The following is a 24,986-nucleotide window of genomic DNA, read 5'->3' on the forward strand; positions in this document are numbered from 1 at the left end:
CGGCGGGCGCGCTGCCGCACTGGCTTGTCGGTCCGCAGCCTCCCGGCCCCGCCATGGTGAGACGGAGGGAGGGAGGGAGGGAGGGAGGCGCGGTTCGCTGCGGGGCGCGGGGGCGGTTCACACGGGAGCTCCTCTTCGTGCGGGGGCCCCGGGCCCGGCGGCGCTGCGGGGAGGCGGGGACGGAGGCCGGGGGGGGGGGAGGGGGTCGGCGGATCCCCGCACGCGCACACACATATACATCTCTCTCTCTCTCTATATATATACATTATATATATATAAAATCCTCGCCGCCCCCGCTCTTCCCCCCGGCCGCACGGACGGACGGACGGACCTCAAAGGGAGGTTCCAATTTTCAAAAAATGCGGGCGGGGGGACCGTCTCTCCCCTCTCCTCTCTGGCTCTGTGTCCCCTTTCTCCTCTCCTGCTCTGCGTCTCCCCTTTCCTCTCTTGCACTGCGTCTCCCTTCTCGTCTCCTGCTCTGTCTCTCCCCCTTCCTCTCTTGCTCTGCCTCGTCTCCTCTCTCCCTCTCATTCTTTTTGCTCCCTCCTCGGACGTCCCGCGGACGGTGGCGGGGGGGCCCACCTGCCTGCCGCCCCCCCCCCCCCCGCCTCCTCCGCCGGAGGCCGGCGCTGCAACAAAGGCGGCGGGGGTGGGGGTGGGGGCTCACTGCCCCGCACTGCCCCATCGGGGCCCACACCTCCCCACCCCCCTCCTGCGCTCTCGCTCGCTCTTTCTCTCTCGCTCGCTTTCACAGTCCTCCTCATTCTCTTTCTCGCTCTCCTTCTTTCTCCTCCCTTTCCCCCTCCTCCTTCTCTCTCTCTCTCTCTCTCTCCCCTCCCCCCTTTCTTTCTCCTCTCTTTTTGTCCTCTCTCCTCTCTGTCTCCCCTCTCCTCTCTTGCTCCTCTCTCCCCTTTCTTCTCTTGCTCTGTCTCTCCTCTCTCCCTTCTCCTCTCTTGCTCTGCATCTCCCTTCTCCTGTCTTGCTCTGTCTCTCCTCTCTCCACTCTTGCTGTGCCTCTCCCCTTTCCTCTCTTCCTGTCTCTCCCCTCTCCTCTCCTGCTCTGCCTCTCCTCTCTCCTCTCTTTCTCTCCCCTTTCCTCTCTTGCTCTGCATCTCCCTTCTCCTCTCTCGCTCTGTCTCCCTTCTCCTCTCTTGCTCTGCATCTCCCTTCTCCTCTCTCGCTCTGTCTCCCCTCTCCTCTCTTGCTCTGTCTCTCCTCTCTCCTGTCTTGCCCTGCATCTCCCCTCTCCTCTCTCGCTCTGTCTCCCTTCTCCTCTCTTGCTCTGCATCTCCCTTCTCCTCTCTCGCTCTGTCTCCCCTCTCCTCTCTCGCTCTGTCTCCCTTCTCCTCTCTTGCTCTGTCTCTCTTCTCTCCCGTCTTGCTCTGTCTCCCTTCTCCCTTGCTCTGTCTCTCCCCCTTCCTCTCTTCCTCTGTCTCTCCTCTCTCGCTCTGTGTCTCTCCTCTCTCCTCTCTTTCTCTCCCCTTTCCTCTCTTGCTCTGCATCTCCCTTCTCCTCTCTCACTCTGTCTCCCCTCTCCTCTCTTGCTCTGCATCTCCCTTCTCCTCTCTCGCTCTGTCTCTCTTCTCTCCCGTCTTGCTCTGTCTCCCTTCTCCCTTGCTCTGTCTCTCCCCCTTCCTCTCTTCCTCTGTCTCTCCTCTCTCGCTCTGTGTCTCCCCTCTCCTCTCTTGCTCTGTCTCTCCTCTCTCCTGTCTTGCCCTGCATCTCCCTTCTCCTCTCTCGCTCTGTCTCTCTTCTCTCCCGGCTTGCTCTGTCTCCCTTCTCCCTTGCTCTGTCTCTCCCCCTTCCTCTCTTCCTCTGTCTCTCCTCTCTCGCTCTGTGTCTCTCCTCTCTCCTCTCTTTCTCTCCCCTTTCCTCTCTTGCTCTGCATCTCCCTTCTCCTCTCTCGCTCTGTCTCCCTTCTCCTCTCTCGCTCTGTCTCCCCTCTCCTCTCTCGCTCTGTCTCCCTTCTCCTCTCTCGCTCTGTCTCTCTTCTCTCCCGTCTTGCTCTGTCTCCCTTCTCCCTTGCTCTGTCTCTCCCCCTTCCTCTCTTCCTCTGTCTCTCCTCTCTCGCTCTGTGTCTCCCCTCTCCTCTCTTGCTCTGTCTCTCCTCTCTCCTGTCTTGCCCTGCATCTCCCTTCTCCTCTCTCGCTCTGTCTCTCTTCTCTCCCGGCTTGCTCTGTCTCCCTTCTCCCTTGCTCTGTCTCTCCCCCTTCCTCTCTTCCTCTGTCTCTCCTCTCTCGCTCTGTGTCTCTCCTCTCTCCTCTCTTTCTCTCCCCTTTCCTCTCTTGCTCTGCATCTCCCTTCTCCTCTCTCGCTCTGTCTCCCTTCTCCTCTCTCGCTCTGTCTCCCCTCTCCTCTCTCGCTCTGTCTCCCTTCTCCTCTCTCGCTCTGTCTCTCTTCTCTCCCGTCTTGCTCTGTCTCCCTTCTCCCTTGCTCTGTCTCTCCCCCTTCCTCTCTTCCTCTGTCTCTCCTCTCTCGCTCTGTGTCTCCCCTCTCCTCTCTTGCTCTGTCTCTCCTCTCTCCTGTCTTGCCCTGCATCTCCCTTCTCCTCTCTCGCTCTGTCTCTCTTCTCTCCCGGCTTGCTCTGTCTCCCTTCTCCCTTGCTCTGTCTCTCCCCCTTCCTCTCTTCCTCTGTCTCTCCTCTCTCGCTCTGTGTCTCTCCTCTCTCCTCTCTTTCTCTCCCCTTTCCTCTCTTGCTCTGCATCTCCCTTCTCCTCTCTCGCTCTGTCTCCCTTCTCCTCTCTCGCTCTGTCTCTCTTCTCTCCCGTCTTGCTCTGTCTCCCTTCTCCCTTGCTCTGTCTCTCCCCCTTCCTCTCTTCCTCTGTCTCTCCTCTCTCGCTCTGTGTCTCTCCTCTCTCCTCTCTTTCTCTCCCCTTTCCTCTCTTGCTCTGCATCTCCCTTCTCCTCTCTCACTCTGTCTCCCCTCTCCTCTCTTGCTCTGCATCTCCCTTCTCCTCTCTCGCTCTGTCTCTCTTCTCTCCCGTCTTGCTCTGTCTCCCTTCTCCCTTGCTCTGTCTCTCCCCCTTCCTCTCTTCCTCTGTCTCTCCTCTCTCGCTCTGTGTCTCCCCTCTCCTCTCTTGCTCTGTCTCTCCTCTCTCCTGTCTTGCCCTGCATCTCCCTTCTCCTCTCTCGCTCTGTCTCTCTTCTCTCCCGGCTTGCTCTGTCTCCCTTCTCCCTTGCTCTGTCTCTCCCCCTTCCTCTCTTCCTCTGTCTCTCCTCTCTCGCTCTGTGTCTCTCCTCTCTCCTCTCTTTCTCTCCCCTTTCCTCTCTTGCTCTGCATCTCCCTTCTCCTCTCTCGCTCTGTCTCCCCTCTCCTCTCTTGCTCTGCATCTCCCTTCTCCTCTCTCGCTCTGTCTCTCTTCTCTCCCGTCTTGCTCTGTCTCCCTTCTCCCTTGCTCTGTCTCTCCCCCTTCCTCTCTTCCTCTGTCTCTCCTCTCTCGCTCTGTGTCTCCCCTCTCCTCTCTTGCTCTGTCTCTCCTCTCTCCTGTCTTGCCCTGCATCTCCCTTCTCCTCTCTCGCTCTGTCTCTCTTCTCTCCCGTCTTGCTCTGTCTCCCTTCTCCCTTGCTCTGTCTCTCCCCCTTCCTCTCTTCCTCTGTCTCTCCTCTCTCGCTCTGTGTCTCTCCTCTCTCCTCTCTTTCTCTCCCCTTTCCTCTCTTGCTCTGCATCTCCCTTCTCCTCTCTCGCTCTGTCTCCCTTCTCCTCTCTCGCTCTGTCTCCCCTCTCCTCTCTTGCTCTGCATCTCCCTTCTCCTCTCTCGCTCTGTCTCTCTTCTCTCCCGTCTTGCTCTGTCTCCCTTCTCCCTTGCTCTGTCTCTCCCCCTTCCTCTCTTCCTCTGTCTCTCCTCTCTCGCTCTGTGTCTCCCCTCTCCTCTCTTGCTCTGTCTCTCCTCTCTCCTGTCTTGCCCTGCATCTCCCTTCTCCTCTCTTGCTCTGTCTCTCTTCTCTCCCGGCTTGCTCTGTCTCCCTTCTCCCTTGCTCCGTCTCTCCCTCTTCCTCTCTTCCTCTGTCTCTCCTCTCTTTCTCTGTCTCTCCCCTTTCCCCTCTTGCTCTGCGTCTCCCTTCTCCTCTCTTGCCCTGTCTCTCCCCTCTCCTCTCTTGCCCTGTCTCTCCCCTCTCCTGTCTCGCTGTCTCCCTTCTCCTCTCTCGCTCTGTCTTTCCCCTTTCCTCTCTTCCTCTGTCTCTCCTCTCTCCTGCTCTGGCTCCTCTCTCCTCTCTCTTGCTCCATCTCCTCTCATTCTTTTTCCCTCTCACGCACTCCTCCTCCTCTTTCTACTGGGGACGGTAAAGCGGTTTCATTTTTCATTTGAAAATGACAAGGAGCGACTGGGGAGGGAGCCCAGGACTGAGAGCAAAGGATTCTATCTACCAACTCTGCTGTACACTCCAGTGTCCTTCGTATAGCGCTCGGAACGCGGCGAGCACTCTGGAAATACGCGGAAGGTCCTTCGAGATGGGGCCAGAGGGGTGATGCCCCCATCGGATCTTGAGCCTTAGGCGGCACCGGACCGAGCCCGTGAACACCTGGGAAAACCGTTCCGGAGCTCCCGAGTCCTATTCGATCGATGATTTTTATTGAAAGCTCAGTCTGTGCAGAGCACTGTACTGAGCACTTGAGAAGAACACACTACAGCAGACTTGGTAGACACGATCACTGCCTTGAAAGAGAAGCAGCATTGCCTAGTGGATAGAGCACTAGTGGAGAGAGAGAGGAGACCTGGGTTCTAATCCTAGCTCCACCCCTTGCCTACTTTGTGACCCTGGGCAAGTCACTTAACTTCTCTGGGCCTAAATTACCTCATCTGCCAATTAGGGATTAAGATCATGTGCCCCAGGTGGGACAGGGACTGCTCGTATCGAGCTCAGCGCTTAGTACAGTGCCTGGCGCGTAGGAATCGCTTAACAGATATCATTATTCGTCTTAAGGATCTTAACGATCATAGCGAGGCCTACATTCCAGCCCTAGAGTGGATTAATAATGTTAATAATAATGTTGGTATTTGTTAAGCGCTTACTATGTGCCGAGCACTGTTCTAAGCGCCGGGGTAGACATAGGGGAATCGGGTTGTCCCACATGGGGCTCACAGTCTTAAGCCCCATTTTACAGATGAGGGAACTGAGGCACAGAGAAGTTAAGTGACTCGCCCACGGTCACACAGCCGACAAGTGGCAGAGCTGGGATTCGAACTCATGAGCCCTGACTCCAAAGCCCGTGCTCTTTCCACTGAGCCACGCTGCTTCTCCGATCAAGCAGCCGTATTTAGTGAGCGCTGACTGTGTGTGCAGAGCACTGTGCTAAGTGTTTGGGAAGAGTACACCGCAACAGTATAACAGACACAGTCCCTGGCCACAACGAGCTTACAGTCTAAAGGGGGAGATGGCGGAGGGAGGGGAAGTGAGAAAGATTTGGGAAGATCACCCAAGCGACTCAACCGGTCTAATCCGGACCAGTTTGGGAAGCTGGCTGGGGGCAGTGGAAAGCGCGGAGGAACTAGGGTGGGAAGGGCGGGATAGTGGAGTGGAATCGGTAAACTTCCCTGCAGTTATTAGTTTTGGGACTTATTAATTGCTTACTATGAACCGAGCACAATGTTCATCACTGGATAGGCAAGGAAATTAGATTCCGTCATATTTATTGAGGCAGAGCTCTGTGTCAAGCGCTTGGGAGAGTAGAATACAATATACAGACACATTCCCCGCCCACGACGAGCTAAAACCCGGTCCCTGACCCTTCCAGCTCTCACAGTCTGAGATAGGGAGAGGAGGTATCTTATCCCCATTTTGCAGAAGAGGAAACTGGCCCAGAGGAGTTAAATGACTGCCCGAGCTCGTGCAGTCTCTAGAATGTAAACGCCAAGGAGTGTACAGTCCCTGACTGTAAATGTCAGGGAATGTGTCCAACCGACTCTGTTGTATTGCACTGTCCCCAGCGCTCAGCACAGCCCTCTGCCACACGGTAAGAGCTCCAGTAAATATGAGAGACTGACGCAGCGGACCGGTGGTCGAGGCGGGATTAGGACCCGGGCCTCCGGCTCCCACCCCCGTGCTCTTTCTCACTAGCCCGCACAGCCTTTCGTGGCATATTCAATGCGGCAAATACTGAAACAAAGCTAAATCAAGGTAAACAGAGAAGGTTTGCAGGATCGCAGGTGTTAGCATGGGCTGGGGCTAGAGCAGTTGGTAACTGTGGTGGCAGAAAACCCCGGTCGTTACATAGGCCTAGATCCTTAGAGGATCCCTGCCAAAAGAGGTGTGGAAACAGCACCGTGTTCGGGGGGGCCGTCCCGGGCGCCCCTCCCGACGGCTTTCTAGCGTCTTGTTCTACGGAAGTCATCTGTGCCTCTCCTTGAATTCTTGTGCTGAATTCCCCGCAGCAGAAGCTGAACGTCCCTCCAACCTCCTGGAGAGTGGACCCGTCCCGTCAGTCCCACAGCCCGCGGAAGGCCGCGTTAATCCCCGGTCACGGTAGCCAGTTCGACGGGGCTGGCGCTGTAGCTCCCGACTCGGGTTACTTCCCCAGAGAGCCTGTCCAGCATCAGTGATGAGGGGTTTTTTGGGTTTTTTTTTTTTTTTTTGCCCTCCCCCGCTCCCCCTCGCAGAAATGTTTCATTTTAGTGACCCGACAGCTGTGTCAACAGCCTACAGGGTCCCTGCAGTGAAGCTGAGCTTGAGTTGTCTACACGGGGGCCCGAGGAGGAGGAAGAGGAGGGAGGTTTAGCACGCTCCAGTCCATGCATTTAGTCCCAGTAGACGCTCGGGCCACTTTAAAACAATACCAGTCTCTTGCCATGTCATCTGGTAGGAAGCACACCCCTCCCCCACCTCAACCCAGTTCCAAAAAATAAACACTGCGTAGAATTGGCTCTCTTCCTCTCTTCCCCCTCCCCCACGCCCCACCTTCCATTCCCCTCTCAACCCAAACCCAAACCCTCCACCGCATCTCCTCGGGTTATTTCCCAATTTCAGATTTCCCCGGCTACATCCCCCCTCCCGCGCCTGCGGTCCCTCAGACCCTGCGTCTAGTGTCACATACGCCCCTTCTATCCTAAGGCAACGGGGAGGAAAATTCAGGAGGTGGAAGAGCCTGATTTGGCCGGTATCTACAAACGTCATTTTCGCTACTTCTCAGAAGCGTCGTCTGCTTCTGGAGGCTCGTCTCCCCGCCGGGCGTGTGGGTCTGTGGACCTGTGTTGGAAATGGACTCGGTCTCGGGGAGGTGTGGGTTCTGGACTGGAAGCAGAGAGAAGAGCGTCGTTCCCCCCCCCCGCCCCCGGCAAGGACTCCAGAACCGGGGTCTTGCCCCGCCCCCCCCCCCCCCCCGGGTCTGGGCAGTGTCCTGCCCAGGACGGGTATGTACACCCCGTGAAGGGGCGGTGGGCTTATCGAAACCAAAAGCGGGGGGATCGGGTTTCTGAAATCCCCCTCTCCCGTCACCCAAGAGTCCCTGGGACACCGAGGGAATGATTGTTTCACCATCTCCTTGGCAGCAGTGTAGAAAAGGGTGGCGAGGCGTTCAGACCCCCATAGACTAAGAACGTACTTGCAGGATTGGGCTAAGGAGAACTTGATCGGGCAAGGCGAACGGCCCAGCCCCCCACTGGCAGACCTTTCCCTCTCTGCTGTTTTTAAGACTTTAGAAACCTCCAGCAGAGGCAGTTCTGTTTCCTGTCACTGCGTTTTCCCCCCCTACCCTGCTTCCTCCCCCCCCAACTCCCACCCCGGGCGCCCAATTCTAATTTCCCGGTCCATCCCTGGGTCGAAACCAGGTTCACAGAAGGCTCGCCCTACCATTTCCCACCTCATCACGGACCGGCGGTGTCGTTTATAATAGAAAGGTAGTCATTCCTGGGTCGGACCAAGAGGCCTCCTGGCCCGGTTTTCGGACTCCAGCCGTGGCAACGGGCTGTTTGGAGCAGCCACGTGACGGTTGTCCTTCTGGCGCTCCGTCCTAATTATTCAGGCCGGCCCCATCAAATCACTAACTTCCCCGCTAGGAACGCATTACGGACTGCTCGTTCAGAAAATTTTCCAAACCCCTTTTGACCTTATTGGTAATTTTGGCCAAACGATTTCCTGTGGTAACAGATTTCAGATGCTCACCCCCAGCTGTATGAAGAAGGGTTTCCTGTTTAAGCCTCGGCTGTTTCCCCCTCCTAATGTTGTGGGATTTGGTAAAAAAAAAAAAAAAAAAAAAAAAAGGCAAACCCCAAAAAACGATGGTGTTCGCCACACCCTGCGTGATTTTGTAATCATAAATCATGGTCCCTGTCTGCCTTTCCCATCTGAAGAATCGCATCTTACCGTCATGCTGAGGTTTCTCCATCTCCCTCGTCGTCCGGGTGAGGTTTCTCTGCCTAGTAGTTTTTTTCAGCTCTTTTAGATCCTTTCTAATATGTAATGACCCGAACTGCCGCCGGTATTCCAGGAGAGGCAGTGTGGCCCAGCGGAAAGAGTACGGGCCTGGGAGTCGGAGGACCTGGGTTCTCATCGCGGTTCTGCCGCTTGTCTGCCGGGTGACCTTGGGGCAGTTCACTTCTGCGGGCTTCAGTTCCCTCATCCGCAGAATGGGGATTCAGTACCTGTTCTTCCTGCTTAAACTATGAGCCCCAAGGGCGACCTACCCCAGCACTTAGTACAGTTCTTGGCACCCAGTGAGCGCTTAGCAAATACCACGATCGGTATTATTTTTATGGGGAGGCCAAACTGGACCTTTTGTTTTCTAACCCCTTCCTGGTAATACCCACCGTTCGATGGATGCATCCATTCATTCAGTCGTACTTATTGAGCTCTTAACTGTGTGCAGAGCACTGTACGAAGCGCTTGGAAAGTACAGTTCAGCAACAAAGAGAGACAATCCCTGCCTACACCGGGCTCACGGTCTAGAAGGGGGTAGACAGAAATCAAAACAAGTGAACAGGCATCAGTAGCATCGATATAAATAAATAGAACTATAGATATAAACACATCAAAACAAGTAAACAGGCGTTAATATAAATATCTGTGTGGCAGCTGTGTCCCACTGGACCGATGATCAGAAAGAACAGTGATCAGTGCCTGAGGCTTTTCTTAGGGTATCTGTCAAGCGTTTTCTATGGGCCGGGCACTGTCCTAAGCGCTGGGGTAGACATAAGCCAACCAGTTTGGACACAGTCCCTGTCTCACATAATAATGACGGTGCTGTTTGTTAAGCGCTCACTGTGTGCCAAGCACTGTTCTAGGCGCTGGGGTAGATGCAAGGTAGGTCGTCCCACGTGGGGCTCACAGTCTTCATCCCAGTTTTACAGATGAGGTAACCGAGGCACAGGGAAGTGAAGTGAGTTGCCCAAGGTCACACGGCTGATAAGTGGCAGAGGGGGGATTAGAACCCGTGACCTCTGACTCCCAAACCCGGGCTCTTTCCATTAAGCCACGCTGCTTCTCCCGGACTTCTCGCCTGAGTCAGGAATGGGAGCTCTGAGTACATTTGTCACGTAGTAACAAATTAAGGTGTGTGTTTCCATAGGTGCATTATTCATTCATTCATTCACTTGTATTTATTAAGTGCTTACTGTGTGCAGAACACTGTACTACGCGCTTGGGCAAGTACAATACGAAAATAAACAGTGACATTCCCCACCCACCACGAGCTCACATTCTAGAGGTGGGGGAGAAAGACATCAATACAAATAAATGAAATTAGATATATACCCAAGTGCTGTGGGGCGGAGGGGGAGGTGGGAGAGAGCAAAGGGAACACGTCGGCGACACAGGACGGGGTGGGAGGTGAGGAAAAGCGGGGCTTAGTCTGGGAAGGCCTCTTGGAGGAGATGGGCCTTCAATAAGGCTTTGAAGGCCGGGAGACTCGGATTTGCCAAATCTTTCGGAGTTGAGGAGGGAGGGCGCTCCAGGCCAGAGGCGGGATGTGGGCCAGGGGGTCGGTGGCGAGACAGGCGAGATGGAGGCCCAGTGAGAAGGGTAGCACCAGAGGAGCGAAGGGTGCGGGCTGGGATGTAGAAGCAGAGAAGAGAGGTGAGGTAGGAGGGGGCGAGGTGACGACGGAGAGCTTTGAAGCCAAGAGTGAGGAGTTTCTGCTCAATACGATGGTTGTTGGGCAACTACTGGAGATTTTCTGAGGAGGGGGGTGACATGCTCAGGGCGTTTCCGTAGAAAGATAATCCGGGCAGCAGAGTGAAGTATGGACTGGAGTAGGGAGAGGCAGGAGGTTGGGAGGGCAGCAAGGCGGCATCATCTAGGCGGGATAGGGTGAGTGATTGTACTAAAATGGTAGCGGATTGGATGGAGAGGAGAGGCTGGATTTTAACGATGTTGTGAAGGCGGGACTGACGGGATTTGGTGACCGATTGAATGTGTGTGTTGAATGAGAGAGGACTTTGCCCTTGCTCATACTGAAGTCCACCCGCACCTTTCGGGACACTGTAAGCTCGCCGTGGGCGGGGACTGTGTCCGTTGTTATATCGTACTCTCCCAAGTACAGTGCTCTGCCTGGAGTTAAGTGCTCAATAAATACAATGGACTGACTGTTCTAGCTTTGAGATCTCCCTGCTGTCTATCCCCTTCTGCATGACATTTCACCATCTGGAAGAGGTTAGGTTCATCTGCAAGCCTGGGGCTCTCGCTGCACACTCCCTGTTCTATAACATTCATAAAGCTGTTAAACAAAAGCGGTCCATAGCATCTATCTCTGGGGGCCCCCAATGCTTATACACTTCACCGTCCTGAAAAATGGCCAGTGATGCTTACTCTTGTTTCCCGCCCTAGCTAATTTTCCGAGAACATTCTCCCTCCAGGCCCCTGGTTACTTGGGAGGTGTGGTATTTATATATATTTTTTCAAATCCTTCGGTACAGAAAATGGTCCAAGGCTCATTAAAAAGTCTTAACGTTTGGTCTACTCGTTTTCCCTCTGTCCACATGCTGATTTGACCCCCTCCAAGAACTCCAGCAGATGAGTGACAGCTAATGGCCTCTGAATGGTATGGAAAGTCTGGAGGCAGTTCAGGGCGCAAGCCGGAACTGGCTCGGAGATGAGAAAGAATGCCGGACCGCCTCTTTCCCGGGGGGGCAGAGGTGCCCCGCCGTGACCGCTGCACCCATGCCCCCCTCCTTCCCCCTGGTTACACGAGCAGAACGAGCTGGAAGAGGTCAAGGAGACTGCGTGGAGCCCAAACTTTGTAATAATGATCATTTTTTTAGTGGCATTTAAGCCCTTACTTGGTGTCGAGCACTGTTCTAAGCGCTGGGGTAGATACACGTTCATCAGGCCGGTTACCGTCTCTGTCCCACGTGGGGCTCAAACTTGAGGTAGGAGGGAGAACAGGTTTTAAATCCCCATTGTGCAGTTGAGGAAACTGAGGCACAGGGAAGTCAAATGACTTGCCCGAGATCATACAGCAGACAAGCTGTATGATTAGAACCCGGGTCCTCTGGCTCCCAGGCCCGTGCTTTTATCCTTTAGGCCCTTCACTCATCCCCGCTCCCGGCCCCACGGCACTTAGATATATATCTGTAATTCATTTATTTATATTGATGTCTGTCTCCCCCTCTAGACTTTAAACTCACTGGGGGCAGGGAATGGGTCTGTTTACTCTCCCAAGCGCCTTAGTACGCTGCTCTGTGCTCAGTAAGCACTCACGAAATACAGTTGAATGGACTGAATGAATGGCAAAGTAATAATAATGTTGGCATTTGTTAAGCGCTTACTACGTGCAGAGCACTGTTCTAAGCGCTGGGGTAGATACAGGGGAATGAGGTTGTCCCACGGGAGGCTCACAGTCTTCATCCCCACTTTACAGATGAGGGAACTGAGGCACCGAGAAGTGAAGTGACTTGCCCACAGTCACACAGCTGACAAGGGGCGGAGTTGGGATTCGAACCCGTGACCCGGGCCCTTTCCACTGAGCCACGCTGCTTCTCTGCAATAATAGTAACTATGATTATACATAAGTAATCACAGCGTTATTGTGGAAATCGCTAAGTGTTTCTGTCCCAAGGGCTGTGCTAAGCGTCGGGATGCACAGCCTAGGTCAGGTCAGATTTAGTCCCTGTCCCGTATGGGCTCACAGTCTACGGAGAAGGGAAAACAGGCATACAGTCCAGTTGCAGATGAGAAAGCTGAGGCCCAGAGAAGTGGCGTCTTCAACGTAATCGATAGTATTTGAACACTTTGTGTGCGGAGCACTGTCCTAAGCCCTCGGGAGAGTATAGTACAACAGGGGTAGTAGACGGGTTCCCTCCCTACAACGACCTTAGAACCTAGAGGGGGAGAGAGACGTTAACATTAATAAATAGTGTCCAAGGTTACTGAGCAGGCAAGTGGCGGAGCCGGGATAAAGACCCAGGTCTCCTGACTCCCAGCCCTGTGCTCTGTCTAGCCAGCCTCTCTGCTTCAGTGCCCAGCGGCCTTCACTCCACGGTCATCATCTCCACGGTCGCCCTCTCTCTTCCCCTTCCCCCTGAAAGCCGCCCGTGGAGGGCCGGGGGAGGGGGAGGGATTGCTGTCACCGCTGCAGGAGATGTTCCGGTTAGAAATCTTTCAGTACTGCTCGAAGATAAGGGCCTTCGCACACCATGTAACCAGTTCTACCCGTACGGATAAACCGCCGCCCCCCCCAGAACCTCCGGGAAGCAGCGGGGCCTAGGAACCAGAAGGACCTGGATTTGAATCCCGGCTCCACCACTTGTCTGCTGTGTGACCTTGGGCAAGTCGCATCTCTTCTTTATGCCTCCAGTTCCCTCGCCTGTAAGATAGGGATTAAGACTGTGAGCCCCGGGTGGGACATGATTATCTCGTATCTACCCCAGGGTTTAGTACAGTGCCTGGCGCATAGTAAGCACTTAGCAAATGCCGTAAAAAAAAAAAAGCCCTCTACTGACCCTTCTCCCTCTCTCCTACCCAATCACCCTACTCTTCCGCAGTGCTACAAATGCCAATGATTTTCTGAACCTGTTCTGGTAGGAAAACCGACAGCTGCATTTTCTTGACTGGTTTTACTGCACGCGTATGTGCATGTTTTCAGGATGCCTCTTCTAAAAGCCTTTTGCCATTTAACACTGCTGAGCTACTGTTAAACTGGAGACGCTCTTAGCAACAGCTTATCATCATCATCATCATCAATCACGACTGACTAAGCATCCATTAAGCTCCGAGTACTGCCGGGGCCCCTCGCAGCCCACAGAAACGCATTTGGTGAATGTGATGTCGACCCTGTAGGATTTTCCACGTTAAGGTGGTTGACATAGAAGCGGGCACAGGTGCGCAGGCAGGAAAGTAGGTGAGAACCATTTGAGAGAGAGGAAGTTTTAAAGTCTCCCCCCCCCCCCCAGCAAAAAACCCCAGAGGAACCCCACGCTGTTCTTGGTGCCCAAAATCTCTGTTTTGGAGGAAGATGCTAAAGCCTGAACCCGCTCAGGCTTGTAAGATGACATGTAACCTTTGCATAACTTAGTGTGAAAGGCTGCACTCCCAGGCTGCACTCCCCACCCCCCCCCCCGCCCCCATTTCCTGTCACAGAGCTGTTTGTCAGCCCAGCGAAGCATTGGAGACGGAGGGTGTTGGAACCGGTAGCCGTGTGCAACAACAACCGCCGAAGTAGCTGCTTTTTTCAAAATGCTTCAGCTCCTTCATGCAACGAGGCGACCGGGGAAATGGTGGGAGAGGAACCCACTCTGAAGTTACCCCCGAGGCCGTTCACGTGTCTAAAACCCTCGGCCCAGCTGCTTCAACTAAATCTTAAAATTGCATTCCTCGTAACAGTAGGCAAGCTGGTTTTTCTAGTCTGTTGGGGCTAGCTAGTGTTTCTCCCCATCCTCCCTGCCCCCATTCCCTCTCCTTCCCCTCTTCGGCCCTCCCGGTTCACAAGTGGCCCCAGCATCTCCTTATGATGGCCTGCTCCATGACGCACGAGACAGCAGTTCAAGTGGAGTTAGTTCTGGCAAACTACCTTGGGTCCTGAGCGGTCCTTTCCATTGTTTTTTAACTTCCCAGGGAACACTCAACTTCCTGTCGGTTTTGGCCCGAAGCTGGACTTTCTCCTTTCCCATTCCAAGGCGATTTGTGTTTATTGCCTCTGAGGAAGTGAGCGGTTGGGTTATACCCTTAACAGAGATGTGGAAATGTGGTCTCTTACCCAGCTAGCGACAGGCCTCAAGTCCAGAGACGAAAAACTCACGTCAGTCATTCGTACCTGCAAGGCAGCGGCCCGCCGGTTTCCACGATGACTGACTGGAGCATGTGCCAAACGCTGCTCTCAGCACTGGGGTAGATAGAAGATAATCAGGTCCCTCGTGGGGCTGTCGGTCTCAGTAGGAAGGAGAACAGGTATTGAATCTCCATTCTGCAGAAGAGGGAACTGAGGCACAGTGAAGTGACTACCCGAGGTCATACTGCTCGTAAGCGGCAGAGCCAGGATTAAAACCCAGGTCCTCTGACTCCCAGGCCCGGGCTCTTTCCACTAGGCCACACAAAAAGCTGGAGACTATGCTATACTGCTGAGAACACCAAACTGAGAGGTATAGGGGTGAATGGGAGAGGGTGGACAAAAGATAATTAAAGAGTTGGCAAGTGCTTCGATCAGTGATTTTGATGGAAGGCTTGTGGGTGTGCAGAGCGTTGTATCAAGTTCTTTAAGGTGGTCTGGCTGGAGCTTGCCCACCTCTACCGTCCCCTCTTCACCCACCACCGAACGGCAGTCCGCTCGGCTCCCCTTAAGCCGGAACCAAGAGCCCCGATTCCCCTGTTTCAGGGTTGGTTGGACAAACCCCTCCTAGGCCTGTCCAGACAGACTAGTCTGTCGGGCAACACGCTTCCCTGGGAAATCCGGAGCCCAGTGGGATGTGGGTGGGGTTCCTAATGAGGTGGATGGCGTGGTGCTGGAGGGCTGAGTGAAACCCCAAAGGTCTTCAAAGGTCCCGGAGTGACCGGTTCTCCAGCCTTTTCTCTGGGTTCCTCCTTGGTTGCCGTCAGGAGGTGACATGACCTAGTAGAAGGAGCATGGTTCTGGGAGTCAGGAGAGCTGGGTTTGAATTCCAGCGCTGTTTCTAATCTTCTCTGACCGTGGGCAAATCCCTTAACCTAGCTGAGCCTCCATTTTTTCATATATAAAATGGAGATACCGTAAGTGTGCTTTGCCTCTTGTGGGGCAGGATCTGGGCCTGGATCTGTTTGTCCCGTATCTACCCCAGGACTTGGTACACAGTAAGCATATAATACAATAACGATTGGGGGAGGTGGGATGTAGAAGTGGGGGTGGGGGAGAGAGAAGAACTGAAAGGCAGATTGTGAGGTTAGGATCATTAGCATATCAGTGGGGTTTTTTTTTAAAAAAAAACAAAACAAAACACAATCAATCCAGAACACTGTTACTCAGCTCTTGGGAAAATACAGTATAACAATTGGTAGACACTCCCTGCCCCAAATGACCTCACAATCTAGAGAGGGAGACGGACGTTAATATAAATAAATTACAGACAGGTATGTAAGTGCTGTGGGGCTGAGGGACAGGTGAATAAAAGGTGTAAATCCAAGTTCAGAGGTGATGCAGAAGGAAATGGGAGATGAGAAAAGGAGGGCTAGTGAGGGAAAACCTCTTGGACGAGATGTTCCTTCACTAAGGCTTCGAAGGTGGGGAGAGGAATTGTCAGATACGAAGAGGAAGGGCATTCCAGGCCGGAGGCAGGATGAGGGTGAGAGGTTGGAGGCGAGACAGATGAGATCGAGGTACAGCGAGTAGGTTGGCCTTAGAGGAGCGAAGTGTGAAGACTGGGTTGTAGTGGGAGAGTAGCGAGGTGAGGTGGAAGCGGGCAAGGTGATTGAGTGCTTTAAAGATGATGGTAAGGAGTTTCTGTTTGAGGCAGAGGTGGATAGGCAACCGATGGAGGTTCATGAGGAGTGGGGTAACATGGACAATATTATTGAAGAAACATGATCTGAGCAGCATAGCAAAGTATGGACTGAAGTGGGGAGAGACAGGAGGCAGGGAGGTCAGCAAGGAGGCCGATGCAGTAATTAAAGGATGATAGGTAACTCCTTGGATTAAAGGGTAGCAGTCTGGACGGAGAAGAAAGGGCAGATTTTAGTAATGTTATGAAGGTTGAATCGACAGGATTTGATAACACTGAGAGTATGTGGTTTGAATGAGAAATGAGTAACACCCAGGTCACAGGCTCTGGAGACAGGGAAGATGGTGATGCTGTCTACGGTGACAGTGAAGTCCGGGGTTGTCGGGGTTTGTTAAGTTTGAGGTGTTGGCGGGACATCAAGTAGAGATGTCCTGCAGGGAGGGAGAAATGGAGACTGCAAAGGAGAGACATCAAGGCTAGAGATGAAGATTTGGGAGTCATCTGCATAGTGATGGTAGTTGAACCGTGGGAGCAGACAAGTTCTACAGTGGAGTGGGTGTAGATGGAGACTAGAAGGTAACCCAGAACTGAGCCTTGAGGGACTTCCACAGAAAGGGAATGGGAGGAAGAGGAGGAGTCCACCTAAGAGACTGAGAAGGAGTGGCCAGAGAGAGAAGAGGAGAATCTGGAGAGAACAGTGACAGCCAACCTCAGTGTCCGGGAGGACGGGGCGGTCGACAGTGTCGAAGGCAGCCGAGAGGTCGAGGAGGAGTCGGACGGAGCAGAGGCTGTTGGCTTTGGCAGGAAGGAGGTCTTTGGTGACCTTTGAGAGGGCTATTTCTGTGGAGGTAAGGGGACGGAAGCCAGATCGAAGGAGGTCAAGGAGAGAATTGTTGAGGAACTAGAGACAGTAGGTATAGACAGCTCGCGTAAGGAGTTTGGAGAGGAATGGTAGGAGGGAGATGGGGCAGTAACTTGAGGGAGCTGTGTGGTCAAGGGAGGGGGTTTTTAGGATAGGGGAAACATGAATGTGTTTGAAGTTATTAGGGGAAAAAGCCACTGGAGGGTGAACAGTTGCAGATGGCGGTCTGGGAGGGGGCAAGTGCTATGATAAGGTGTGAAGGGATGGGGTCAGAGATGCAAGTGGATGGTGTGGATTTTGAGAGAAGGCAGAAGACCTCCCTTTATGCTGCCGGGAAAGATGGGAGACTTGAAGGGGGGACAGGAGGAGGGAGAGACTGAAGAGGAGCAGGGAGGATTTTAGGGACATCATGCCTGATGGTTTCAATTTTCTCCGTAAAAGATGGCGACTAAAACATTAGGGGCAAGAGATCGGGGAGTGAGTTAAACATCTGAAACAACTGGTGAGGACGCTGGGAGTCAATAACCAGAGGGTAAGACCCTGGTAGGGAGGGGGAGTCTGGCAGTAAAATCTGAGCCCAAAGCCTAGTCCCTGTTCTGAGGAGGAAATCTGGACATTGGTTTACCCTTCTGACCTCTAAAAGTCTCTCTGTGTATATCTCTAAAAAGGTCGCCAGTCAGAACCCAAATCTCTGCATTGCACTACCGTTAAAATAATACACAGTGACGCAGTGCTGACTAGGACGCGGGAATTGTGTCCTCCTCGGGAGGCTTTCAGAATGGGGATTGCTGGTCTGGACACAAGGTTCGTTTTCATTTCATGCTGGAAGCAGTGTGGCCTAGTGGAAAGAGCACAGGCCTGAGAAACAGAGGACCTGGTTTCGAATTCCGGCTCTGCCACTCGTGTGCTGTGACACCTTGGGGAAGTCACGTAACTTCTCTGTGCCTCAGTTACCTCATCTGTAAAATACGGTTTAGGACCGTGAGCCTTCTGTGGGACAGGGACTGTGTCCAACCTGATTGTCTTATATCCACCCCAGTGCTGGCCTGTAGTAAAAACTGAAATACTATAAAAAAAAAAAAAAAAGAAAAAGAGTGTGTTCATGGACAGAGATTTGTGGAAAGGCTCATCCTCCTCCCCCTTTAAAGACATGGAGTGGTCACATTTGTTATCGATCTGCCCAACTCCTATGTACCCTATTCAAGAGCTCCTGTCTGGGGGGCTCACCGAACAGTTCAGCCTTAAAAGCAGGCCGTCTGGCTTCATAAGGTCAGGATGGATGGCGTGACCGGAGAGGACTAGCAGGATGGGATTCCAAACACAAAGGAAGCCCCGAGCTAGAGTGGAACAGCAGACCGAAATCACCGCCATCGTTCCCTCTCTTACCAAGATTTTCTAAAAAGGATTTCAGAGCCAGACCAACCTTCAGTTTCACAAAGAATTAGAGCAGCTGTGGGATGGTGGAGGAAGACGGATCCACCCAAGAGAACTGTCCATGCAAGCTTGGGACCGTTGCCCCTGTGAACGATTCAGCTTCCTTCAGCGTAGCGGTTACTTTGTCATTTCCTAAATAAAAATGAATTCACATACTTTTAATACTCGGAGAAGCACTCATTGGGCATCCATTACTGCATCGGGCCTAAGTCCACGAATTCCCTTTTTTATGGTATTTTATTAGGACCTTACTGTTTGCCACTCTACTAAGTGCTGGCGTAGATAAAAGTTAATTAGGTTGGACATAGCCTGTGTCCACATGGGACTCACAGTCTTAATCCCCATTTTACAGTTGAGTAACCTGAGGCTCAGAGAAGCAAAGTGACTTGCCCGAGGTCACACAGCACACAAGTGGCAGAGCTGGGATTGGAGCCCAAATCATCCTGACTACCAGACCGCCGCTCGGGCCGCTAAGCCACACTGCTTCTTGTGTTCTTACTCTCTCCTATTGGATTTTGTTTTTGTTTGGTTTGTCCCATCCCCGGAAACACGTCCAATTAAAATAGAGCACACTGTCACTTAACGCAGCGCTAATCCACTGAACTCCACTTTCCCGGGACCCCACTGCTCTGCTGGAGAACAGTCTTGGAGACTCGATTCAAACGGGAACTTAGCCATCCTTACCGCTGCCAGGCAGGACTGAATTACAGCCACCCCACCCAGACATTTACTCTGTTTAAAAAGTCTGCTGGGGAAGGAGAATCCACAGTCTCTCTGGAAAACCCATTCTTATTTTCCAACAACTCTGAGGGTGAGCAAATTACTGTGTTTAAGTCCCTTCCTTCCGCTGTAGCCGCTCTCCTGTCTCTTGTTGATCATCGTCTTCAAGCATCTGAATCTTGTGTGAGACTTATCTACTTGTCCAGCGTGAGTTTAAACTGACTCTTTTCCTTGCGGTTATTATGGACACTGAATAATAAGCTGGAGGCTATTTTTACCGGTTATAAAAGCGGGCTATATTTATATGACACTTCTCCGAGAGTCTCAGTGCTAAAATTAGGCCTTCTAAATCCTAGGAGGTGGGGAAAGGAGGTCAGAGGAGACAAAGGCCAGGCCTGGTCTTCTCGCCAGATTAGAAGTGAGGCATCCGCTGATAACCCAGATCTCTAGAAATCTCAGGATCCCAAGGATCAAACCCTCCCATCAGAGTGCCGGGAACAAAGCAGAGTTGAGGTGATGAGCGAGAATCCAATATAGACAAAGCTAAATCCTGTAAATTCAACAAGTTGCAGAAATAATCAATCCGTCAATGGAATGATTGAGTAGTCATAACGATTGTATGCGTTAAGCGCTTACTATGTGCCGAGGACTGTTTTAAAAATCACTTGGGATCCACTAACGTGTTCAGAGGAGAGATGGGGAAGAAGAGGAAGCCATGATACATAAACAAGCCGGATCAGGAATTCAAAAAACCCTCAGGTTTTTGGCATTAAATGGTATCCAAGAGGATACAAGCCAACCCAAATCCAGATGCTAAATTGGCTTTGCAGGTGAGCATTAAAAATGTCATCCGGTTTCCCTTCCCGTTTCTCCCTGAGGCGTCACGTAGTTACTCCTACAACCAACAGTTGACATTGCTTCTGGCGCAGCCCGGTGAAGGGCTACCGGTTCCAAGAGATTGGTTAGCCTTGTCAGCTGTGTGACTGTGGGCAAGTCACTTCACTTCTCTGTGCCTCAGTTCCCTCATCTGTAAAATGGGGATCAACTGGAAGTCTCACATGGGACAACCTGATCACCCTGTACCTACCCCAGCGCTTTAGAACAGCGCTCTGCACGTAGTAAGCGCCTGACAAATACCGACAGGATTATTAGCCTCCAATCTGCGTTAAATCAGAGAACGAGACTCAAAGCCCATCTAACCCTACTCTAGGACCCGGCCCACAAAGACGATTTTCCAATCAGGTTCACAAAAAACACAAAACAGCCTGGACTCGTCCCCCACACCCCATCCTGGCCCATAATCAAGTATCTTCTGGTTTAATACAAAAGCCACTTGGAGAGCCAATCTGTGTGTATTATATCCGTATATCCGCCCAACATCTGGGAATATCCTCGCCATATCGAGGTGGAGAAACTTTGGAAGTGACTGAAAAGTTTAAAGGCTAGAAAGGCTCACAACACCAAACCCTCACTGTCCTTACCCCAGGCTGCTAAGTAAAGGGCTGTCCTAAGACTACTCTCGGGAACGGGCGGACGTAAAGGTGGAAGGGGGCGAACGCAGGGCCGCTTACTGACGTCCGGCTTCTTTGTTTCAGGACTCGCGGATGCAGCCGCCTGCCCGCCAGCACTGAGGCCAGAAACGGGAAGAAGACAAAGTCGTCCTGACCGGAGCTGACCCGAAGGACTGACCATGTCTATTATGGACCACAGCCCCACCACCGGAGTGGTTACCGTTATTGTCATTCTCATTGCCATCGCGGCTCTGGGGGCCTTGATCCTGGGCTGCTGGTGTTACCTGCGCCTACAGCACATCAGCCAGTCGGAAGACGAAGAGAGCATCGTGGGAGATGGCGAAACCAAAGAACCCTTCCTCTTGGTGCAGTATTCTGCCAAAGGACCTTGCGTGGAGAGGAAAGCCAAGCTGACTCCGAATGGCGCCGAAGTCCACAGCTAAGCCGGTTAACCGCTATCCCGGGCCCGCCCACCGCACGCACGTCCCCGGCGTCCGGCGGGCAGGACGTGAACTGAAGAAAACGGATCCCGATGGGCCGCGCCCTTAAAAGGAGAGAAAGGCGGCGCTCGGATGGCACGCCGAGCTCTCGTCGGGTTATGTCACTGCATGCACTGAGACTGTCCGCCGTCACTCCTAAACCGTCACTCCTCGGCATGGAGAGACGCCTCACCCTCTCGGTTGACCGTCCGTTGCCGGCAGCGGACGGACCGGGCCCGACCGACGTGAAAGGATTCATAGCGTTTTTTGTTACTTGAATGTTTAGCTGAGCCTCTGTTGTAGATGGAGCTATTACTGTAATGTGAACTAGCTAACACAAAACTGTGAACTGTAAATAGGCCGCCCGAAGCGTGAAGCGCTCGCTTTTGTCATGCAGCATTATGGAGCCCGGTCTGACGTTGACTGTGCTGAACCTATTTAAGACTGAGCCACGTGACGGGGGGTTGGAAGGATTCTAGACACGGAGAGCCAGACTTTGCCGTTCGACTCGTTTTCGACCTCGTGTGTGTGTGCGCGTGCGTGTGTGTGTGTGTTGCGTGCGTGCGTGTAGATACGTAAAGGAAGATGTCGCAGGTCTGAAATGCCGCGGTGACTTGTTGCAGGACGTGCCCACCAAAGGGGACGCGTGCTGCTCTGACGGCTCGTATCGCGGGAAGCAATAGGCCGAGAAAGGAGAGATGTACCTCTTTTTCCGTTTGGGTGGCGTTTAGGCTGTTAATGTTAATATCGTTCGTGTGTTAACCGTATAAATTATTGCAAGGAAGCTGCTTTCTTAACCATCCGGGAGCCAGTGAAGGATGTGTATTTTACACAGGGAGAGTCCAGAAGGCTGCCAGGGAAACGTAGAGCAGCAGAGCAGTTTCTTCCCATTGTTTTTAAGCATGTTAGAAGCACAGAGATGTCTCCCCTCCCCCTTAAAACTGGCATTATTTAGTGCTAACTAGCTGTAACTGCTATTATTTAACATGATGATAAACAGTCTGTCGGTCCATCTTGAGTCTAGTCTAAACAAGTCCACCTTTCCCAACGTGAAGTCGACAACTTGGGTCTGGAAAGGGACGGCTTGTCTCTCCACCCCTTGGCCTCGTGTTTTCAGAACTGGAGGCCCTCCAGTGAAAGTGTGTGTTTAGAAATCATTCACCGTGCCCTTGCATTTCATGATCCTGTAGGTTCAGTGAACGTAACTTGTGGAAATCTCTCTTCAGCCAGGAAGCAATAGAACATTCCTCTACTGTTCACGCTCTCAACTTCTTGGGGTCTAATGGGATTAAACTCGATATGGCTGAGCAAAGGTGATTAGGTGCTCTGAGAGCACAGAAGGAGCTGCCTAGCTCCGTACGGTGATGCAGTTTAAAAAAAAACAAAACACAGAGATTAAGGTAAGAGCTACTTAATTTACATAATCTCCAGGAGGAGTTGGCACTGTTCCCGAATGGAGGGACAGGTTAACCAGCCCGGTAATTAAAATAGGTTGACTTGTTAATGGAAATTTCCACAGAGTGGCTCAAAAGATAAAAAAAAAAAAAGCCACCGCTGACCCCAGATTTAGTTTAGGAGAAACAAACCTTTAAAAAAAAAAAAAAAAAAAAGGAATAGGATATAGGAAGGAATCCTAAATCCAACCACCACCGGCATTCACTCAATCGTATTTATTGAGCGCTGTGTGCAAAGCACTGTACTAAGCACTTATATTCCCTATTCTCTAACAGTTCTTTAACAGTGATGAAGGGTTTTGAACAGACTTCAGTGGGTGTCAAAATTCCCAACATTTACGATTCATTTTGCTAGTGTGACAGACCCACAGAGAAGCGAAAAGCATGATTCACTTTTGGTGGAGGGTGGCGCTTGGTAGCCAAACAGGTGCACCTGCGCACTGGTTTGTAGCCACCATGCCTGAAAGCACTCACTCATCCGCCTCAGCCCCGGAAGAGATTTTTGAAGGCCCTGAACTGAGTTACTGAACGATCCTGGAAGTATAAGCTGTTGGAAAAAAAAAAAAAAAAATGTTCACAGAAATGACGTGGGGGGTGGTCGTTATTAGCCCATTACTCTTGGCATTACCTGGAAATGAGCGGCGAGGAAGTAAAGAGAAACTTTTGCCACCAAGCCACTTGAACACGGACTAGTCTTTCAGAGTCTGGTACTGAGGGGACTGTACTACTGTTCTGTTTCAAAGCTATGACATTTGTGCAATAAGTGGAAGTAGTTTTTCACCGCTTTTAAGTTGGATAAATTCAACTTTGATTTTCTAGACCATTGAGAAAAGTCTTTATTTACAATTAATTTCAATAAAATTTGCATAAATATCCTCCCACTCCACAACTGGGTCGCGTCTGATTTCGGCAAGTAACTTCAACAATCAATCTGTCCTATTTTCACTGGTCTCTTCCGAAGTCATTAAGGAACTAACGTGAGTTACGGGCGTTCTGTCGTTGGGCGCGTCGTCTCGGCTTGGTCCGACTTCTTCGGAAGAAAGGGTATCCTCCAGGGAAGTGGATTTCTCAGCTTCATCTTTATTTTCTAGTTTTCCTTCCATGGTGGCTACCAGGATTTTAAGCAACGCGTTTTCGGTTAAAAGATTTTCGGACGCATCTGCTAGTTCTTGAAGCTTCCCTGCCATCTCCTCGAGCTCTCTGGTTTTCTGATCATACAAGGTCTGTAACTGTTCGCTGTGGAGCTGAAGGGTGCCGTGCTGCTTCTCCAGCGTCTGCTTCTGCTTCTCTAATCGGTGTCCATCTCTCCTGGCCTCCGAGAGCTGAGACTCCACTCGATCCTGAGCTTGGTGTAGAGCGCTGATTTCCGCTCTTAACTTCTGGATCTCTTTCTCCAGGTGGGATCTGTGTTTCTGCTGTAATACTGCCTCGTTCTGAAGACATTCTTTGGTACAGGAGTCTGCTGGACTAGCTGCAGCAGAGGGGGGGTCGGCATAACGTAAAATGAACTGCAGGAGATTAGGAAGCGTGATGGGAAGATCCTCAGGAAACTTCACGCTTCGGTCCTTCCTGGAAAACATGAATATCCCGGGTTACTCCCAAGGCTAAAGAACTGATGGAGTTCTCTGTGGGTTCTGGCTGTTTGCCTGCTGGTGCACTAGTGAGTCTACTCACTGAAAATCGGCAAGGAAAAATGAACATTTCTCATAGCCACTCGCAAAACTAAACAATAGCGAGGGCTCTGCACGTGCCGCTTATGGTTTTAGTGCTCGAAAGTGAAACCGACTTCGGTTACCTTTGACAGATATTACTATCGTACCAAACAGTACTGTTACTAGGCAGCATCGACCGTATTTCTAGAGCACCTACACGTGAAGAAGCTGCATTAGGTACTGTATCAAATGCAGTCTCTGCCCTTGAGCTAATAATCAAATGGAGCAAAACTGACAAATATATCCCTGGATAAGAGTTTAGATTTAAGACTACCTGTGTAAATAACTTAAGTGAAAATACACAAAGCCGAGTAACCGATCAATGGTATTTGAGTGCCTACTACGTGCAGAGAATGGTACTAAGCGCCTGGGAAAGTACGACACAATGGAGGTAAGGAGACACCATCTCTGCCCGTAAGGAGTTTTCGGTCTAGTGGGGTGGACTGCCATTTCTCCAATCTAATTTATTTTAACGCCTGAGTGAAAGGACATGCACCTAAGTGCTGTGGGACTTAGGACGGGGTGAATGTCAAGTGCTCATGAGCCAGAGGGTTTAACAGTGCACAGGTGAGGGGAAATGAAGGCTTAGCCAGGAAGGTCTTTTGAAGACGAGAATGTAGAAGGGCTTTGGAGGTGGGGAGAGTAGTAGTCTTTGAAATCAGAGGGGGAGGGAGTTCTAGGCCAGGGAGGGGACGTGGGCAAGGGGTCAGTGTTCAGATCGAGATAGCGTCGGTTGGCCTTAGAAGAGCGGAGTGTGCGGGTTGAGCTGTAGTAGATGAGCGAGCTGACAGTGCCTTAAAGCCGACGGTCAGGAGTTTATGTGATGCGGAGGTGGATGTCTACATAAGGATGTCTTTGTAAGGGCAGATTTATTGGCAATGTAAATAATATTAATATAATAATAATATTGGCACTGTCTGCTGCTGAGAAGGGCACGTGCAGACGCTCTGTCCCACAAACGCAAAGTGCACCCATCACCCT

The 24,986-nt window shown here is 51.9% G+C and overlaps 2 protein-coding genes across 8 annotated transcripts in view; one reads left to right on the plus strand and one right to left on the minus strand.

The window, feature by feature from the left end:
• Window positions 1–23,176, plus strand: SNN (stannin). The gene is made up of 2 exons (XM_029057817.2): window positions 1–56; window positions 20,445–23,176. Exon 2 carries the CDS (start codon window positions 20,540–20,542, stop codon window positions 20,801–20,803), a length of 264 nt encoding a protein of 87 aa, XP_028913650.1. The 5' UTR covers window positions 1–56; window positions 20,445–20,539; the 3' UTR covers window positions 20,804–23,176.
• TXNDC11 (thioredoxin domain containing 11) overlaps window positions 23,105–24,986 on the minus strand; it is a 66,803-nt gene continuing 64,921 nt past the window's right edge. For all 7 annotated transcript variants that reach the window (XM_029057805.1, XM_029057804.1, XM_029057808.2 and 4 more), the window contains one exon: window positions 23,105–23,862. In XM_029057805.1, coding sequence (XP_028913638.1) covers window positions 23,220–23,862 — 643 coding nt within the window. In that variant the 3' untranslated portion in view covers window positions 23,105–23,219. The remainder of the gene's footprint in view (window positions 23,863–24,986) is intronic.

The sequence above is a fragment of the Ornithorhynchus anatinus genome, chromosome 2, assembly GCF_004115215.2.
Source record: "Ornithorhynchus anatinus isolate Pmale09 chromosome 2, mOrnAna1.pri.v4, whole genome shotgun sequence".
NCBI classification, from domain to species: Eukaryota; Metazoa; Chordata; class Mammalia; order Monotremata; family Ornithorhynchidae; genus Ornithorhynchus; species Ornithorhynchus anatinus.

Bases quoted from the DNA above. Each gene is read 5' to 3' on its own strand.
- SNN (XM_029057817.2), top strand. From the start codon at position 20,540: ATGTCTATTATGGACCACAGCCCCACCACCGGAGTGGTTACCGTTATT.